Raw genomic sequence first — 12,575 nt, forward strand, 5'->3', positions numbered from 1 at the left:
TAATTCATCCATCTATACATCTAATGCCTCCAATCAGTCATCCACCCACCTTCCTTCCACTCACTCACTAAATACCTATTAAGCATTATAATTGGCTTGGCAGTCACTATCTACATTCTGGGGCCATACAGGTACATAAAAAGTCCTTCTCACGATTCCTTATTGGTGTTTTTTAAATATACTCATGTATACTCCATAAGATATCCACTGCAACACTGTTTGTAAAAGCAAGATTGTAACAACCAAAAAACTAAATGTCTGTTAATAGGGCTCTTATTAAATAAAAACTCAACATTAGTTGACAGGAGTAAAAGCTTTCTGATTATACTGTCTTCACATTCAACTGTGATCATGTACTACTTTTCCATGTGTACCTGTAAGATTTTTCTGTCATGTCTCAAAAGTAAAGGCTTTAAGAAAGGAAAAAAAAAATTGTATGGTATAGCCACGTAATGGAATACTATGCAGGTCATAAAACAACCTGGTAGTACTATGTATGCAAATGAGGAAGAAAAAATGAAAACAAATCCAAGCTGTATCAGTTATATTGTTAAATTAAAAACAAAAACAAACGGGAGGGGGTAGAACACAGTGTTAAAAAAGAAAAAAGTAAAGATATACAGATATGTTTGTATAGCATAGACCATCTGGAAGGCTATACAGGAAAATGGTAAGTTACTACCTCCAAAGAGAAGACTTGTAAGAAGGGATAGGAAAGGCAAAATTACTTTTCACCAAATATCCTTTCTAACCTTCTGAATTTTTGTCCCATATACATGTACTAAAGAAAAAGGCTTAATGCTCACTCTTAAGAACTCACAGTAAAGTTGGAATTAAGACACAGAAACAAAAATTAATAAATAATCAGTGTGCATAAGGTACAACAAAGCAGGGGAGGGCATGATTAAGTCCACTGCTTGGATGGTCAAAAGAAGAATTTGTCACATGCACAATATTTATCCATAAAAATAAGCTATGAACGTACCTATGCCCTCAGACTAATTTATCCTAGAAATGTCTTTTCCTGACACACCGAAGTAAAGTAAAACTGTCAGACTCCCCACATTCTAGGAACCTCTTACCCTGTTATTGTTGGCTCTGTAGGCAGCAGAGTTGTCAGTGATGGAAGTCTGAGTGTCTCTGTAAAGGCCTGTTAACAACTGTAAAACAAAACAAAACACAACATGGGGGAGATCAGAGTAAACATATAAATAGCAAACCTAAAGAAAGTAACTTTGCTCTAACTCTCCTAGGTGTAAGGTCAAATAAACGAATGTTACTTGCAATAGCTGAAAAGGACCATATTAGTTTTTTTTTTCTTTCTTCCTTTGCTTGTACAAAAATCTAATTAATTGCAAACTTCATTCCCCTCTCCTTAACGAGAGGAGGGGGATAACTATTATTTTTAAACTATTATTTTCAAATAATAGTTTCAAACGGTTAGTGGCCAAATTTACTGACCTTCCATCAACATTTACAATCATCAAAGTGGAAGGGAAATAATTTATACTCTCAAAAAGAAGAGTAATCAGAAGAAAACCTCCGCTACTCTCTGTAGCAAAAACCAAACATTTAAAAATACTACATAGGGCTTCCCTGGTGGTGCAGTGGTTGAGAGCCCGCCTGCCGATGCAGGGGACACGAGTTCGTGCCCCGGTCCGGGAAGATCCCACATGCCGTGGAGCGGCTGGGCCCGTGAGCCATGGCTGCTGAGCCTGCGCGTCCGGAGCCTGTGCTCCGCAACAGTGAGAGGCTCGCATACCGCAAAAAATAAATAAATAAATAAATAAAAATACTACATGGACTCAAAATAAATATTAGTGAAAAGAAGCCTAAGTAGCCAATAGGCAGAAGAAGAATCACCCTTTAAAAAGGTTTCTTTGACAAAGTCTCAGAAGAATTATACACTGTATACAGATTACTGCCCTCTATCTCTCCAGCTGGTCTGGCATCCTTAGCCATGACATGAAAGTAGTTAGTATATAAAACCCTTAAATGGGATAAGGGTTAAATGTCAGTAACTGGCAAGTACAAGAGAATAGAAATGGTCAAATTCCAGTTTAAGAGCTTTTCAAGAGTCTTTTCATCCTACCAAGTGATTCAAGAATTAACTCCCCAATTTGTCAGCACAGCTTCTTTTCCAAAGTACACCTCACAGGACTAATGGGGTGCCCTCAAATTTCCTATCAAGTTTAACAGAGGTGTAAATCAAAGCATTTACTCTGACAAAAAGCAATGTTTTCCCGGAGTCACAAAGGCCAACAAGAAGAACAGCTCTTTGACTGCTCCTTCTGCTCCGGATGAACTTCCAGAACACTGTGGAATAGAGAAAAACAACCAAAATTATGCCTTGATTATCAACAATATGCATGTATGGTTGGGCTGTGGGAAATTAAGTCTACCACAGAACACTTCATTCACCTGGAACTTACCTCCATTGTTATTACCACCATTATAATCATTATTGTTTTAGGGACTCCGCTGAGTGCCTGACACTAACAACTGTCAATTTTTTTGCATCTGCAGCCCCTACACCGACGATGTACTCTTCAAGCGCAATCTTGCTCATTAGCTTTGTATCCCCAGCGCCCAGTTCGCAAACATAGGATGCTCAAACTTGGAACGACGACCATTGGAGTCTTCGTAGCAAGAGCAATGAAAGGGAGAGAACCGCGCGCTCACGCAGAACAGGGGCTAGTAACGCTGCGCTGCTCCTGCTGCTTCAGGCAGGAGGGCAGGTTGGTATAAGGGGTGAGTCCCCCTCTCTAGACGCCCCCCCGGTGCCATGTCCGTTCCGCGTCCGCGGTCTGCACAGGCCCAGTCCAAGCTCGGATCCCCACCAGCCCTGCACCCGCCATATCTACCGACCGCCTCTATACCCAGCGTCAGCAGCACCGCGACGAGCGCCACCACGACTGACAGCAGCGTCGGGTCCCTCTGCCACAGTTCCTGCCGCAAGGAGTCCAGGTAGAGCTGGAAGGCGCCTCCGACACTGCCGCCGTTCCCCATCCGCCGGGAGTCCGCGGAAGCCATGGCTGAGATCTTGCTAACCGGCACCGCAAAAGCAACGTGGCCCTCGGCTCTGCGCAGGCGTCCGAAGCGGAGCATCACGGGAGTGGTAGTTCCTAGGTTATATTTCCTCCTTCGGAGGCCGGGACCCCGAAGGTCCTGATGGTAGTTGTAGTTCTCTTGGACACTGCGCTCCCGCCGAAAAGACTGAGCTGCCAGACACAAGTATGAGTTACACGCTCATCCTTTAAGATATGAGTCAGATGTCGCCGCTCTCTTCATGGTTGTTGACAAAATGATGGATGAATAAAATAAATGGCTCAAGAAATCTCTGCTGAAGATTTCTAGTCGCTCCCTTCGTGAGGTGAGGTGTCTTGTGAGGAACTCAAGCATTACACAAATATTTCATCGGAAAATCACGTGGCAGGAGGTGTGACCGAAGATGTAAGGTGCGGTATGGGAATGCAGAAAGGGGCGCCTAGTCCACATGGGTTCAGAGAAAAGCTCCCGGAGGAAAACGACAGGAACTGAACCATGAAGGATGAGTTATCCTCTGCAGGTGAAACAGGAGAAAGGGTGTTCTGTGCAGAAGAAAAGAGCAATTCAGTGTCCCTACACTGTAAATCCAGGGCTGCAACTGAGATACCTACGTTAAGGGAAGCAGCCAGGAAAGTCAATGGGACGGGCAGAGCCTGTTGAAAACTGTCACTCCTGCCCTAAGGGGGCAGCCACCACTCTGCCAGGCAGGTATGTGGGAGCAAGGTGGCCAGTTCTTCAGTTTTTCAAGAGAAGCCAGAAAGAAAGGTTTTTAAGAGAAATTTTCCACTTTTTAAATTTCAGCAAGTAATGAAAACTTGTAGCCCAAATAAAACACCTCATAGGGTCAGAAGTAGCCGGCCTAGGGGCTGTCAGTTTGCAGTCTCTGTCACTAAGCAGGTGTTATTTCAGCAAAAGTGGCAGGAGATGAAGCAGGAAATGTTGGCAAAAAACAGACATGAAGGGACCGTGTGCTATGCTGAGGAACCTAGACTTTATCTAGAGTGCAGTAAGAAGTTTCATTTGAGAGTGAAATAGATGACTGGCAGATCAATGGAGAACTATGGTTTGAGAGAGAAAAGACTGGAGGCAGGGAGACCAGCTGGGGCTGTTGCAGTGTTTTGGCAAATGATGCACAGGGTCTGAACCAGGGAAATGTGGAAAGTGGAAAGGAGGGCACAGACATGAGAGATATTTAGAAGGAAAATATATAGGATTTAGTGATTAATTGGATAAGCTGAGTTAAGGAGAAGGAGAGCTATCAAGACTGCATCTGAAGCACTTGGTGTGTGTTGCTGGGAAGATCAAAGTGCTTAACGCGAATCAGAGAACTCAGTTGAAGGGTCTTTGGAGCTGGGGACATAGCCAGGATGAAAACTGCCTCTCTTTTGCGTATATGGAGTTACCAGTGCCTCTGGGAAGTCTGAAATCGTATATCAAGCAGGTGATAACGTAAACAAATGTGAAGTCAGCAATAGGTGCTAGATTTTCATTTGGAAGTCATATGTAAACAAGCGGTCATTAAATTGTGGAGAGCATGAGGAATGAGGAGGAGAGGGAACCCCACAAAGAAGCTTGAGAAGGGAGGGTCAGCGACACAGGAGTAAAACGTGTCCTGGAATTGGCTAGCAGCATCTCTGCAGCAGAGGTTGAAGGCTTGAGTGAAAAGTGAGCTCAGGGGGAACAGCGGGGAGGGGCGGGGGGAGACAAGGTAATGAGGATAATTGCTCACATTAATGAGTGGTTGCTAGAGCCAGGCATTGTTCTAAATACTTTAAATTTATTAATTTGTTTAATCCTCACAATGACCCATTATCCCAATTTTACAGAGGGAAAACTGGGACAGGGATTGAGTAACCTACCCACCGATTCCAGGCAGTCGGGCTCCTTTATGCTTGACTATATGCTCTAACACAGTAAAATTCATTTTCCAGGCATTTCATTGATAAAGGTAGGCAACAGGGACTCCAGATTAAGGAAGGATGTTTAGGATGGGAGGTTAAATTTAGTAAACCAACTTGTATATTTTAAATTAGCATTATGAATTAAAACTGTCAGAACTGACAGTAATCTTACCACATTCTATTTCTTTTCTTTCTTATGGTCTTGATCCCTGCTCTGTATCCACCACCCAACACACACACACACACACACACACACACACATACACACACAGTTCCTTTATAATAACTTCTGTTAGGGACTAAAAATGCAGGGAAGGAGGAAGGGCCAGGCATGGAGAACACCTACCAGAAATGTCCTCAGTGTATAGGGATTTTTAGTCAGAGCTACGTGAGTGAACAAGTGCCGTGTTGGTGGTGAAATTTGGGGATGAGGAAGCAGGGCTTTGATAAGACATGGTCCTGCTGTTTTTCAATTTGTTTCCTGCGTATTATGAAGGCAGAAGAAATGTGCACACCTTCCACCCGTCTTAGAAGGTGGTGCTGCCATTCTCAGTAATGAGAGCAGGAGAGAATGGCGTCGGAGGCTTCCTGTCCTCTCACGTCTCCGCCTCAGGGACTCCGCAGTCTCTCAGGGGCTCTGTGGGGATGGATGTCAAGGAAGGACGTGCAGACACTGACTGCTGCTGGCTGAAAGTGCTCTGCTGCCTGATTCTAACAGCAGATGGAGAGTTACAACAAAACCGACATAGACAATTTTTTCTTCTCTTCCATTAATTAAAATGTCTCATTCACTGGACGCATTTTTCTCTCCTGTTCCCAGCAGCTCCAAATCACAATGGAACCTATCTCAGACTCAAGGACACCAATCATGTGATTCCCCTACTCTGGCTTATCTCTTTAACTCTGTTTCTTTGAAAAAATGGAGGATTTTTAAAAAAAGAATTAAAATGAGACATTTATTATATTAAAAACTCAATATAATAATGAAAGATCAAAGAAGAAAAACACAAATCACCTTAGTTTTTATACCAATAGTATCTGGTGAACATGATTTCAGACATTGTACAGATATACTGACAAGAAGGCAGTCTAGAGGGAGGAATAAATAAAAAATAGGCAGAAATTATTTTCAGAGACTATAATATGCCTTGCTGTGTTCACAGTCCCTAGAACAGTGCCTGGATCATGGTAGGTACTCAGCGCATTGTTGATAAAATTAGATTTGTTGGCTCATTGCAATAAGACAGACCACACGCCAGAGGAATGGTGGGACATCTCACCAAACAAAGGAAAAGAAAGAATTATTATAGGATTTGAGGTGAGGGTGGAGTTTAGGTGGATATTACATAAAGCAGAGTGTTGCTAGACTCAAAGCAAAGCAGGGCTGTATGTAAAAAGGTAAACATCAGGTCTGGTCTGCAAAGTGGACCCAGGGTCTGTTTCCTTGGTTACTAGAAAGTTGAGAGATGTGGACTGTTGTGTTCAGAACCCCCTACCTGCAGCTGTTCCCCAAAGTGTATAGGAGTTAGGAAACAAAGGGGCAAACTGAAGAGTTGTTTAGAAGGCAAAATCAGCAGAACTTGCTGACATTGGATGTGGAATGAGGGGAAAGAGTGAATTGAAATTTGACTCCTCAGTTTATGACTCCTGTGAGTGGGTAGCAGACCATGTCTTTACCCAGTATGAAATATATGGAAACAATAGTTGGATTAGGGAAGCAGGAGAGGGAAGGGGTAAGATGATCACCTCACTTTTCTTTCTGTTGGGCTTCCGATTGCTGTGCGAACTCTACCGTATAGATGCACAGGCAGGGGGAGGTGTGAGTGTGGGATGCTGGAAGCAGGGGTGAGCACAATAGATGTAGATGCCCAGGAGTCATTCTCATTGCTTACGGAGGGCCTGGAAAAGCACTGGATCAAGAGAAGAACCCCGGGAAGATTACCCTACTTTTCAGAACTGGTAGGATGAGCCCACAGTAAGACCACAAGAGGACAGAGAGGTAGGAACCAAAGCGAAGAGCTGCTGTGTCAGAGAAACTGGGAGAGGGTTCCAAGGAAGGGTGAGTGGTCAGCCATATCAAGTTAGTAAACAGACTCAAGGATGAAAGAACAAGTTGGTTTTCACAGCTAGCAGGTGGGTGGTAACCTTGACCCGAGTAGCTGCAGGGATGTGAGTGGAGCAGAAGACTGATTTCCCTGTGTTCAGCCATTAATAACCAGTGAGGGGTGGGAAGAATAAGGCTCCACCTTTCAGGAGCTCCACTAAGAATGGGAGGAGACAGGGCAGTGACTGCCATGGGAGGCGGGGTCAAGCTATGATTTTTAGCAAGAAGAGTTTCCAGTGATTCACTTTTCCAAGCAGTAAGAGTCAGGACTTCACGTATACCTGATGAAATTTATGGAAAATATTTTAAATGTGTAAATCGTCTATATTCTTTTTCTGTACTGCCTTGAACGCTCCATCTCAATACTTACTCTGCATCCTCCTTCCTCCCCCTTCCCCAGCAACACACACACACACACACACACACACACACACACACACACACACACACACACACACAACACACACACAGCCTTATACACTTGATTATATTATAATGACCATGCAGACCCCTTTTAGAAAGAATTCTTACTTGGACTGTACCCAGGAGGTATGGCTATGGGAAAGAGCAAATGAATCTCGAGCTCTGAAGGAAGGGCTAGTTGCACATGTATTTAGTCCTTCCAGACCAAACATTTAGGGAAAAAATGAAGTTTTTAAAAGATAAAACCAATAATAACTTTTATTTTTATTTTGTCCCGCAGAGGTGCCACCACCAAACTGAAGGCAACCAAACCACTCAGACCAGCAAAACCAGGGGAAGCTTATGGGTCCGGTGAGCTCCCATCTCCATCAGGTGGTGGCCCCACTCTTGGATTTTAAGGTCTGTGGAAACTGCAGGCTTCCAGGAGTTCTGTGGGGACAGAGCAGAGGGGTAGGGCAGTTAATATCTACCTATATTTGTTTTCTGTTAAGTGAATCAACAGTTAAGCCTGATACAAAAGTGCTCAGACCCGTTGCCCTGCTCTTCTGATGGGTGGACCTGGCCGTTCTCCTAGTGGCCTCCTCCTCCTGCCTGCACAGCTCCTGTGCCTACAGTGGGCAGTGTCTCACACCAAGAATGGTAACAGGATTTCCCTGCCCTACATCATCCCCCATCTTGTGTCTTACGGGCAGGGCTCACACGCCTGAGTCCATGTGGCTGGAACGAGCCTGGGAGGACTGTCCTCTCTGATCCAAGTGAGGAACTAACATAATTAGATGCACTAAGCACCCAGCACGTGCCAGTTTCCGTCCTGGGAGCTGGGGATGGAGCAGGGTACAGCAGGGACAGAGTCTCCACCCCCTCACAGACTATATAGGTTAGGTAAATACAACCTGGGTACTCAGAACAGTGGCCATGGATCCTTCCTTATACCAGAATTATGTGGGCAGCTGTTTAAATGCAGAAACCCTGGACCTGGCACAGACTTGCTGAATCAGTATCCCCAGGACCTGGGAATCAGTATCTTAAGGACTGTGGCTTATGGACCTGCACTCTGCAGTTGAAGAATAACCTCCCTATAGCTACATGGTATTCTCCCACATCTTCCAAATGATTCCAAGTCATTAAATGATGTCCAACATAGCTATAGTACAAAGGTGTGTTTTACTGTATTCTAGTTCTTAGAAAACTGGTGTTCTAGATAAGTACAGGCATACCTCATTTTATTGTGCTTCACTTTATTGCACTTCACAGATGTTGTGTTTTTTACAAATTGAAGGTTTGTGGTAACCCTGCATCAAGCAAGTCTACTGGCGCCATTTTCCCAATAACATTTGCTAACTTCATGTCTCTGTGTCACATTTTGGTAATTCTTGAAATATTTCAGACTTTTTCATTATTATTATATATCTGTTATGGTGATCTGTGGTCAGTAATCCTTGGTGTTACTATTATTAATTGTTTTGGGGCACCACAAGCCATGCCCATTAACATGGCAAACTTAATCGATAAATGTTGTGTGTGTTCTGACTGCTCCACCAGCACAACAATATTGAAATTAGGCCGGTTAATAACCCTACACTGGCCTCTAAATGTTCAAGTGAAAGGAAGAGTTGCACATCTCTCACTTTAAATCAAAAGCTAGATGTGATTAAGCTTAGTGAGGAAGGCCTGTCCAAAGACAAGCTGGGCGTCTTGTGCCAAACAGTTAGCCAAGTTGTGGACACAAAGGAAGAGTTCTTGAAGGAAGTTAAAAGTGCTGCTCCAGTGGACACAGAAATGATAAGAAACAGCCTTATTCCTGATATGGAGAAAGTTTTAATGGCCTAGATAAAGGATCAAACCAGCCACAACATTCCCTTAAGCTAAAGCCTAATCCAGAGAAAGGCCCTAACTCTCTTCAGTTCTGTGAAGGCTGAGAGAGGTGAGGAAGCTGCAGGAGAAATGTCTGAAGCCAGCAGAGGTTGGTTCATGAGGTTTAAGGAAAGAAGCCATCTCCAGAACATAAAAGTGCAAAGTGAAGCAGCAAGTGCTGATGTAGAAGCTACAGCAAGTTACACAGAGACCTACCTAAGATAGTAAATGAAGGTGGCTACACTAAACAACAGATTTTCCATGTAGACAAAACAGCCTTCTATTGGAAGAAGATGCCATCTAGGACTTTCATAGCTAGAGAGGAGAAGTCAATGCCTGGCTTCAGAGCTTCAAAGGACAGGCTGACTCTCTTGTTAGGGGCTAATGCAGCTGGTGACTTGAAATTGAAGCCAATGCTCATTTACCATTTCAAAAATCCTAGGGCCCTTAAGAATTATGCTTAGTCTCCTCTGCATATGCTCTATAAAGGGAACAACAAAGCCTGGATGACAGTACATCTGTTTACAATATGGTTTACTGAATATATTAAGCCCACTATTGAGACCTACTGCTCAGAAAAAAAGATTCCTTTCGAAATATGAGTGCTCACTAAAAATGTGCATGGTAACCCAAGAGCTCTGATGGAGATGTACAAGATTAATGTTGTTTTCATGCCTGCTAACACAACATCCATTCTGCAGCCCATGGATCAAGGAGTCATTCTGACTCTCAAGTCTCGTTATGAAAGAAATACATTCCATAAGGCTATAGCTGCCATAGATAGTGATTCCTCTGGTGGGTCTGGGCAAAGTCAAATGAAAACCTTCTGGAAAGGATTCCTCATTCTAGATGCCATTAAGAATATTTTTGATTCATGGAGAAAGGTCAAAATATCATCATGAACAGGAATTTGAGAGAAGTTGATTCCAATCCTCATAGGTGACTATAAGGGGTTCAAGACTTCAGTGGAGGAAGTAACTGCAGATGTGGTGGAAATAGCAAGAGACCTAGAATTAGAAGAGGAACCTGAAGATGTGACTGACTTGCTGCAATCTCATGATAAAACTTTAATGAATAAGGAGTTGCTTCTCATGGATGAGCAAAGAGAGTCGTTTCTTGGGATGAAATCTACTCATGGTGAAGATGCTGTGAAGATTGTTGAAATGACAACAAAGGATTTAGAATATTATATAAACTTAGTTGATAAACTAACGGCAGGGCTTGAGAGGATGGAACTCCAATTTTGAAAGAAGTTCTGCTGCGGGTAAAATGCTGTCAAACAGCATTGCATGCTACAGAGAAATCCTTCATAAAAGAAGAGTCAACTGATGGGGCAAACTTAATTGTCGTCTTATTTTAAGAAATTGCCAGAGTCACCTCAGCCTTCAGCAACCACCACCCTGATCAGTCAGCAGCCATCACCACTGAGGGAAGACCCTCCACCAGCAAGGAGATTATGACTTGCTGAAGGCTCAGATGATGGTTAGCATTTTTTGGCAATAAAGTATTTTTTAATTAAGGTACGTACCTTGTTAGACACTTTTTACACATAATGCTATTGCACACTTTATACTGTAGTATAAACATAACTTTTATGTGCACTGGAAAACCAAAAACTTCATATGTCTTGCTTTATTGCAATATTCCTTTATTGCAATAGTCTGAAACTGAATCTGCAATATCTCCGAGGTATGCCTGTGGTGTGTATGGCAACTTTAGAGTTACTGGAACTTATCATTGTTCAAGCTTTCAGGAGCAGCACCATGTAAAAGAACTCTCTGCAATGCTGGAAATGTTCTCTTTGCTCATCTGTGTGGAGACACATGTATCTATTGAGCACTTGAATTATGGCTAGTGTGACTGAGGAGCTAAATTTAAAATTTTGTTTAATACTAATACAAGTTTAAATACCCACATGTAGCTAGAGGCTACCATCTTGAACAAGGCAGCACTGTATAAAAAGGTGTTTAGAGCAGAGTAATTGGCATGGGCACATAACTCTCTTCCTTTTCTTAGTAATAGCATGGAATTCTGTATGTCCTGGCAGTCACTACCTCAGTGCCTTCAGCCGGTGCCCCCTTACGATCAGCCCATGCAAGTTAGCCTTTCATTCATGCTGGGATTGCATTGTTCCCTCAGCATTTCATCCTGTCTGTTGGTCATCTCCTGGGGACTGCAGCCCGCTCCTCCTTTTGTATCCAGCACCCAGAACCCCGCACATGTTCGTTTTGCAGATTCCCCAATGCTGTTCCTCTTACTCACTTGAGGTTGAGCATTGTCTCAGGTTAGCCACAGCTGTGACATACTCAGTTCCTAAGTAGGTTTCATACGTTGTTGCGTTCGGAAGTGCAGCCAAACATTTAGTGTCACTCCTAAACAGAAGGTCCTTGTTTTCTGAGTCGAACAAACAAAAACTGCTCGGGCACTTATTTCCATTTTTTCCAAATTGAGCCTGTCAAATGGACAGAAAGTGCATGAGGACCTGTGGCAAAGAGCTGCTGGGAGCACATGGATGGGATGGAGGAGACTGGAAGCTGGGAACCAGCCCTGGGAAGAAAGGGAAGCTGCAGAGGATGCCTCAGGATCTTTCCACATCCATCACCTGGCATTCATACAATTATGGACCACAAATCTGTACTTCCATGAGGCCCCAAAGTCCTCTGTAGGGTCTATCCTGGTCCCATCTCCTTGGGGAAGTCCCTGCCTCCTGCCCACTGCTGACTTCTCTGATCTCTCTTCCTCACTTTGTTGGCCATTTTCTTGGGGGTGGCTTCCAGGAAATGAGAGGGAAGAAGCATATCCCTTTTAAGTATTATTGTCAAAGAAAATATTAAATATGAGCAACCCAGTGAGGAGTAGTACAGGTAGCTGTTAAAAGTTCATATCTGACTTTTAAGTTCATATGAACTTAAAAGTTCATCTTTGATCCTATCTTGATAAGAGGCTCAACTCCTCCAGGCCTTCTAAGATTGTAAGTGAAATAATCATTACAGAACATTTAGCATTCCATCTAGCACTTAGGAAATGTCCATTAAATACTAATTATTAGTACCATTTACCTTCAGAGGACTCACAAAGGTAGCTATCTTAATTTTTAAAAGAAGAAAACCAATGGTGGATCATTAATTTTTAAAAGAAGAAAACCAATGGTGGATCAACAGACAGGAAGCTGTCACTGAGGGGAGGGTGGTGTTTGTGGGTGGAGGGGTCTTTAGGATTAAAATACTCAGGCAGTCTCTCTCCCC

At 43.2% G+C, this 12,575-nt stretch overlaps 2 protein-coding genes across 2 annotated transcripts in view; both read right to left on the reverse strand.

Annotated features, from left to right (window-relative positions):
* Positions 1 to 3,090, reverse strand: part of SRPRB (SRP receptor subunit beta) — a 38,800-nt gene extending 35,710 nt beyond the window's left edge. Inside the window, exons 1-3 of the mRNA XM_070045501.1 lie at positions 2,880 to 3,090; positions 2,222 to 2,316; positions 1,083 to 1,160 (exon numbers count right to left, since the gene is read on the reverse strand). Of these exons, the coding sequence (XP_069901602.1) occupies positions 1,083 to 1,160; positions 2,222 to 2,316; positions 2,880 to 3,033 (327 nt within the window). The 5' untranslated portion in view covers positions 3,034 to 3,090. The remainder of the gene's footprint in view (positions 1 to 1,082; positions 1,161 to 2,221; positions 2,317 to 2,879) is intronic.
* A 4,626-nt stretch (positions 3,091 to 7,716) lies between these two features.
* The window catches only part of TF (transferrin), a 31,387-nt gene continuing 26,528 nt past the window's right edge, over positions 7,717 to 12,575 (reverse strand). Inside the window, exons 16-17 of the mRNA XM_030873452.2 lie at positions 11,593 to 11,782; positions 7,717 to 7,905 (exon numbers count right to left, since the gene is read on the reverse strand). Coding sequence (XP_030729312.1) covers positions 7,871 to 7,905; positions 11,593 to 11,782 — 225 coding nt within the window. The 3' untranslated portion in view covers positions 7,717 to 7,870. The remainder of the gene's footprint in view (positions 7,906 to 11,592; positions 11,783 to 12,575) is intronic.

The sequence above is a fragment of the Globicephala melas genome, chromosome 4 (genome assembly GCF_963455315.2).
Source record: "Globicephala melas chromosome 4, mGloMel1.2, whole genome shotgun sequence".
Lineage (NCBI taxonomy): Eukaryota > Metazoa > Chordata > Mammalia > Artiodactyla > Delphinidae > Globicephala > Globicephala melas.